This window comes from Anas acuta, chromosome 6 (assembly GCF_963932015.1).
Source record: "Anas acuta chromosome 6, bAnaAcu1.1, whole genome shotgun sequence".
In the NCBI taxonomy this organism is placed as follows: domain Eukaryota; kingdom Metazoa; phylum Chordata; class Aves; order Anseriformes; family Anatidae; genus Anas; species Anas acuta.
Window position 1 is genome coordinate 199,395 of NC_088984.1, and position 7,283 is coordinate 206,677.

The window sequence follows — 7,283 nt, forward strand, 5'->3', positions numbered from 1 at the left end:
ACTGGAATTAGTTTACACACGCTCACCGTCATCTGCAAACACAGAGAACCAGCATTCACTAGCCCTAACCCTAACCCCAACCCTCACCCTAAGGTCTAACCCTAGCCCCAGCCCTAGTCCCCGAGAACTGCATTTCCCGGTGTGCTCTGGGCACCCAACATGGCCTCCCGGAAGTTCGGAGTCCCAGAACTACATTACCCGGAATGCTCTGGGCGCTCAACATGGCCTCCCGGAAGTTCGGAGTCCCAGAACTACATTTCCCGGTATGCTCTGGGCGCCCAACATGGCCTCCCGGAAGTTCGGAGTCCCAGAACTACATTTTCCGGCATGCTCTGGGCACTCAACGCGGCCTACCGGAAAGCCTTGTGCCGGAAAACTACACCTACCAGCATTCCCTGGGCAGCCGGCACGGCCAATCAGAGGCCGTGTCGTCGAGAACTCCATTTAACAGCACTCCCTGGAACCCTAGCCCTTACCGCCCTTACACAAAAAAGCCGCAAGCCCTAACCCTAAAAATCCTCGAAACCCCTACAGACCTAAGCCAAACTATCCACCACACTAAACCCCTGAAGTCCTATGCCTAAAAGCCCTAACCCAAACACTTAAGACGCTCAAATCCCACACCCACAAAATTAAGATGCTCAAATCCCAAACCCAAAAAAATAGGACGCTCAAATCCCAAACCCCCTTCCGAAAAAGAAAATAAGAAAAATAAATCAAACAAAACAAAAACAACAAAAGGGGTAGACCTGGTGGCATCTGCCCTATAACCCTGCAAAAATCATGAGGGACCTAGAACAACAAAGCAAACACACAAAACAACATTGACATCCTATCCATAAAAGTGCTATAACAATTAATCACCTCCAAAGAGCTTCATGCAATAAATGCACGTACTACTAGATTGGTTTCCTCTAAAATATCGTACAAGACTCTGACCCACGAAAAGAACCCTGCATGTAGCTAACAGAAGAATAAACAAAGCACCGACCCCAAAGAGCAGCCCACGCAGAAGGAGCTCTCTGATAGAACGCCTAGGGCTCATATAACATTTGGCCCCGCCCAGCACCCAAACCCAATCACCTGGGAAAGAGGAGGGGGCAAAAAACAAGAAAGAGAGCAGGAGCAGCAGCTGTGTTCTTTTATTTATTTTTTTATTTATTTGTCACCTATCCCTAGTTTACAGCATGCGGAGTGCAGACAAAAGAACTGCGGTGTTTCTACAAGCAAAATTTACCCTATTTTTGCCTCAGCTTTGAACATAGAAAGGACAATACAACCAAGAAAGTAAATGAAATATTTTCAACGGGAATTAGCACGAACCTTTCATTTACATATGAAGAAAAATCTAGGAGCGTAGGAAATTACACATCAAAAAAAAAAAAAGACGTAATAAGCAACGCGCATGCGCGGCCCCTGGCCGCCTGCAGTACTCGTTTTCCACCAGCAGGTGGCGGCAGAGGGGCGCCCGCGGGCGTCACCGCGCATGCGCGTCCCCCGGCCGCCTGCAGTACTCGTTTTCCACCAGCAGGTGGCGGCAGAGGGGCGCCCGCGTGCATCACCGCGCATGCGCTCCCCCCGGCCGCCTGCAGTACTCGTTTTCCACCAGCAGGTGGCGGCAGAGGGGCGCCCGCGTGCATCACCGCGCATGCGCTCCCCCCGGCCGCCTGCAGTACTCGTTTTCCACCAGCAGGTGGCGGCAGAGAGCGCCCGCGAAACGTCACCGCGAATACGCGGCCCCCGGCCGCCTGCAGTACTCGTTTTCTACCAGCAGGCGGCGGCAGAGGGTGCCCGCGGGCTCCACTGCGCATGCGCAGCCGCCGTCCGCCTGCATTATTCCTTTCCGAACATTAGGTGGCGGCAGAGGTCGTCCACGCGCGTCTCCGCGCATGCGCGCCCCCCGGCCGCCTGCAGTACTCGTTTTCCACCAGGAGGTGGCGGCCGAGGTCGCGTTCGCGGCGACCGGCCGCCTGCAGTACCCCTTTCCGAACAGCAGGTGGCGGCAGTGGGCGCCCGCGGGCGCCACCGCTCATGCGTGGCGTTCGGCCGCCTGCAGTATTTACTTCTCACCAGCAGGTGGCGCTCCACCCTGAGGTTAAATACCTGCAGTATCGGCTCAGAACGCAAGAAACCCTTTACTGTAGCTTATTTCAGTGGATGCAGCATTCCAAGTTTATGTATCGTACCAAGAACTGGTCTTGAATCAGGTCCTCCGTACATGGGCATCCTTGAGTTCTTTATTTGCCTGCATTCTCCCCACTGAGCGTGGACCAAATTGAGTTCAGGCCCTTCTTGTGCCACAGAACTTGAAAAAAATGTCCGAATTGTCTGTAACAGGTGTTTTTTCTATGAAAGTATTAATACACTACCTCCCCTTGTCCCTCTTCCTGTGTATTGTACAATAATATTTTCACTGGTCAGGAATAATGGCATTTTTAGGAGTTTTACTATTACTGGCCAGTTATTTTTGATTTTAGAAAAATAAAAAACACACACCGTGCACCATGTCACCAGGTGATTCCATTTAATAGTCTCTGCATTACCAATATTTAAAAAGAAAATTCACTAGGGGAAGTTCACAAGTCTGCAGCTATTACCAATAAAGACGGTGTAAGTAAACTTCTCAATATTGCTTTTGGTATTTCATGAGAAAAAAAACATTGCGGCTATTTTTTCTCATCTGTAAGGTAGACAGAAAAGCAATCCAAAATTCTGAGCATGATGCCTGAGAATCACGGTTTACAGTTACTCAATGTCTTCCGGTCTCACAGGATGAGGAAGAGGTATAATAGATTTCTTCTCCGTATCTCTGGAAAGAGCTTTTCTCATATCTGTAGCAAGAGGAAAAAGATCTGCAACAACTGTAGTTGTCTGTCCACAGCCTTTGTATTTTGTATGTTATTTTAATCTGAAAAGATGAATGGATGAACAGAAAAGATACACAGCAAGCCCAAAGAAGCTTTCGTGGAGGACGCTTACAGGAAAAAATACCTTGCAATAACAAGCACCTAGTACTCCTATTTTGTTAACACAGTACTTGAAATTTCCATGTCCTTTATCCTTTAAATTGAAAAGGCCACCCAATTCTCTGTCACTGTGGACCATTAGCCTCTGTAAGATTTTAATTGGCTGAGAAAAACAATTCCTCAAGTCCGTATAATCAAGGGACAACAAAACAAAAGCGGGGGGGAGGGGGGGGACGGACTGTCACAGAAAAGGAGGGAAGAGAAAGGAAGAAGGAAAGCACAGCCATTCCTCTTCCCAGTGGCATCAGGAAGAAGTCCAGGCACCTGCCAGGAGCATTCTTTCCATTAGATAAGTAACCGAATGTTATTTATCCTTACTCACAGAATAACATGTCTTTGTACTGGATAGCTTACTCATCTGGTATTTTATTTTACCGTGGATACAATGCAACGTGCAAACCACAAGGTTGATTTTTTTAACAGATATTAATCCTCAGCAGGAAAAGCTATCTAAAGGAAGAAGTAAAATCCCATTAAACAACAACCACCTTAACTTTTTCCCTATACACAAAACACAGGGACAACCCTGGGACACACAAGAGGATCTTTCCATTCAACGTGGGGGTAGAACAAGTACTTACCATAAGCATCCTCGTCAGGCTCTCCATTGCTAGCAGAATAGTACTCTAACACTGTCCGGTACACACTGTAGCCCAGTTGCTTATACATGTTTACCGCAACCTGATTTGATACTCTCACAAAGAGATCAACGAAAAATCCGCCCTTTCTTTTAAAAAATAAACAAAACACAGTAAGAACGAGCAGGTGAATATATTTCCAATTAAAAACCCACAACATGTAACCAAGAACAGGTCTGATGAGGCAATATACTAATCAGGTATGCTTCACGCTGTAATAACAGATGCATCCCTTTTAGCACAGGACAAGCCCAGTATTGGCAGAAGTTATTTTTTTTGGTCACATGAACAATTTTCTACACCATCCAGTACACTCAGAATTATTAACAAAAAGAACAGGGCCAGCCAAATACCCACAGAAGCCTCATTTTCATATATATATATATATATATGAATAATTATATATATATTATATATATAAAAAATATTATATGAATATAAATATATATGTGTGTGTGTGTATATATATAATTATTTTAATTATAATCAGTATTTTAGATGCATTTACATTGCACTAGCTTAGGGACTGCCCCCTTCAAAATGAACAGGGGAAGAAAAACCAGTCTCACAATTCAGTTGTCTAACAGGAGACAGCCCTCAGTATGCTAGTTCTTCAAAGAATCAAGCAATTTGGGGATTCAACCAACCACAACAGGGTTGCTCTACTGGCACGAGCTAGGGACATTTCCCTAATGTGTTTATTTTCTGCAGGTAAGAGTAAGCTTATTTTCCATCTCATGCTGGCTAAGTTACTGTCTGCAGCACTACATTTGCGTAATATTGCGTCCAAGGGAACCCGCACAAAGCCCACAGCCGCTAAACAAGCATGTTGGGGGCACTGTGGAAAACACTGTTGGTACGAAAAGAACTTCACAAAATATCAAGAAAAGAATACTTTATACTGTGTCTTTGCTGAAATTTAGACTACTTCCCATTCATCATGGCAAGTGAGCTTTCATAGAAATCAAGACATTTTAAAATGCCGAGCAAAGTTCTTAGCTCTTGTTCTCTAACTACAGGGAATTTCAGTCAGTTGGGGGCGCTATTTAATAGAGAAGTCCGGGAGTCTGGGTATGTTTCATGTAAAACAAATACCTAAACCAGGGACAAAAGTCTACAGAAAGAACACTTTACAAGATCAGCTTAAAGAGAAGGGTAATACTCACTTTTCTGAGATTTCTTCCAATAGTTCCATCAACTTGGCAGCCAAACCCAGCCGTCGAAATTCTGGTGCAACCGAGAGAGCAGTAACATGTCCGTGCCATTCTTCCCTGGCCACAGAGCCTTCTGCTTTACCCATTACTGCGGACAGACAGAGTATCAGCACAGCAGCACCTCTGGGACAACGCACCCCAGGTGTACATCGTTACAGAGGAGTATATGAACACATGCTGCAACAACTGTGGCAAAAAGCTGAACAAGGCATGTCTGTATTATCGCTCTATGACTTAGCAACTCTGTACGGTTACAGGTCAAATATCAGAGCTTCAGAGAAAGGCAGGCAAGGCCCCTGAAGGTCACATTTCCATCTGGATTCCAAGCTCTACTGGAAAGACCCCCAGATGCTAGTTCCCGATTTCACCAACTGCACGCTAACAGAACCTATTCTGACACCCAACTTCACCTACCGCAGACAATGCAGATGGTTCTCGTACAGTTCTGCTTTGTTGCATCAGACATCATTTTGCTCATTTTACACTATTCTCTCGACTAGCATTAAAAAAGTTAAATCATTTTTCAAAACTTGTTTTTTGAGGAGTGCCTTCTAAATAAAAGCCTTAAGCAATTCTCACGAGTCTTTAAACGAGCAGAATTCGGGGTCTGACTGGAATAATGGAAGAACAGAGGGCTACAAGCCAAAAAACTAGTTCATCACCCTAGCAACTAAAGGAAATTTCTGGTCGCTTTGAGGGGGTAGAACTTGGGCAGCTTTGCTAATCTGGCAAAAGACAGCTTAGACCCTGCAAACACGTTACATGTAGCCAAAAGAGGTGGGTTTTTCTGTTTGTTTGTTATTTTGGGGGGAGGGGGAAGCGTCGGGTGGGGAGCGGGGGTGTCTTTGGAGCTTGTTTCTACATAGCACCACACAAGCGTTAGATTGCGAACAACCCTCCAAACCTCCTGTCGCACGCAGTACTTCAGAAACACCCGTCACTCACAGCACCAACGCTTTAGGCTTCAACACGTAGAACGGGCCATTTCCCCAGTCTCTGCAAAGGCCTCCCGGGATGCCGGGGCAGCGATAACGAGAAGGGCGAACCGGCAGACAGCCCGAGTAGCGGGTACTGCTGCCGAACGCCACCGCGGCAAGGCAAGACAAGGCAAGGCAAGGCTCGGCTCGGCTCCCCGGCCCAGGGCTGGCTCTCGGCGGGCGAAGGGAAGCCCGAGCCCGCGCCCGGAGCTCAGCGCCGCTCGCAGCGCGCCCGCCCCGCAGCCCGAGAGCAGCCGGAGCCCCCGCCGAGCGCTGCGGCCCCGGAGCGGCGGGGCCGGGGCCGGGGCACTCACTGTAACCCATCAGCTCCCCGCCGGGCGCCTCCGCCACGATGAAGTACTCGGGCCAGTGCGCCAGGTACTGCAGGTAGAAGGGGATCCCGTACTGCGGCCGCCAGTTAAGGAGCACGGCCACAGCGGCGCGGCGCTCCCCGAGGCGCTGCTGGGCCGCCGGCGCTGCCCCGGCAACGCTCCCGCCGCCCCGGGGCCTCTTCCTTCCGGCGCGGAGGAGGAGCAGCTCCGCCGGCCCCGCCCCGCGGCCCGGCCCCGCCCTGCAGCCGCCCGCCCGGGCCGAGGCCGCGCCGCCGGGGGCCGTGCGGCAGGGCCAAGGCTCGCGGGGGGCGCCGCGGCCGCCGCCTCGCCAAGCGACCCGCGCGGGCCCCCTCTGCTTTCCCCCGGCTCCCCCCCGGCACCCCCGTGTCCTTCCTTCGGGCGCTCTGGGGCTCTGCGGGACATCGGACCCGCACCCTGCCCTCTGAACCGCGCCGGTGCTTGCAGCTGCGGCTGCTTGAATTGCTCACCTGCCAGGAGTGCCGTTTGTTACACGGAAGGAAAAAAAAGAATACCCTTCCAGTCACCCCGTTACTAGGCTACCGACACCCATGCTTGCGCCTCCGCGTGCACCGAGTGCACAGAAGTCCCGCTTACTTCCCTGTCCAATGCTTTTACAAAGCTACATCAACTCAGAAACGGCCGAACGTTTGTTTCCCTGTCACTATTTACCTGAATTCAATTTCTTCAGAAATGATTCAGAAAAAATTTCACGTATGCCTCGGCCTCCATCTTTCAAATGAATAGCTGAAGGAGAGCTGTGTTTCAACGCATTGTCAGAATTATATTTGCAGGCGTTGTCGCTGAATAACCAACGGCTTAAGGTTATCAGAACAAGCACAGACACGTTCAGCTTCTTCAATACCCAGTTTCTTTCGAGACTTACAGGTGTCAGGCCACTTCATACAACACTAAACTAAGTTTTAGGATAAATCCCACCATCATGAGTTCATTTCTGCCGTGAAGGTATGTTCTTTCTTCCTCACAAGTTCATTTGTACATAAACTCACGGTATTTCCACATTCTGAACTCCCTGCAGATACATTCTTACTAGTCATTAAAAGGCCAAGAGAAATAT

At 49.0% G+C, this 7,283-nt stretch overlaps 1 protein-coding gene across 1 annotated transcript; it reads right to left on the reverse strand.

The window, feature by feature from the left end:
• Nucleotides 1–2,507: 2,507 nt before the first annotated feature.
• LOC137858656 (N-alpha-acetyltransferase 20-like) lies at nt 2,508–7,250 on the reverse strand. Its single transcript, XM_068686709.1, has 5 exons — nt 7,216–7,250; nt 6,170–6,369; nt 4,831–4,966; nt 3,608–3,753; nt 2,508–2,831 (listed from the first exon to the last, which is right to left on the reverse strand). Exons 1-5 carry the CDS (start codon nt 7,248–7,250, stop codon nt 2,746–2,748), a joined length of 603 nt encoding a protein of 200 aa, XP_068542810.1. The 3' UTR covers nt 2,508–2,745.
• Nucleotides 7,251–7,283: the final 33 nt, after the last annotated feature.

Bases quoted from the DNA above. Each gene is read 5' to 3' on its own strand.
- LOC137858656 (XM_068686709.1), bottom strand. From the start codon at position 7,250: ATGTATCTGCAGGGAGTTCAGAATGTGGAAATACC. The intron at 6,370-7,215 runs GTGAGTTTATGT...CCGCGCCGGAAG, and splicing joins GTTCAGAATGTGGAAATACC to GAAGAGGCCCCGGGGCGGCG. The intron at 3,754-4,830 runs GTGAGTATTACC...ATTTTTTAAAAG, and splicing joins TTGGAAGAAATCTCAGAAAA to AAAGGGCGGATTTTTCGTTG.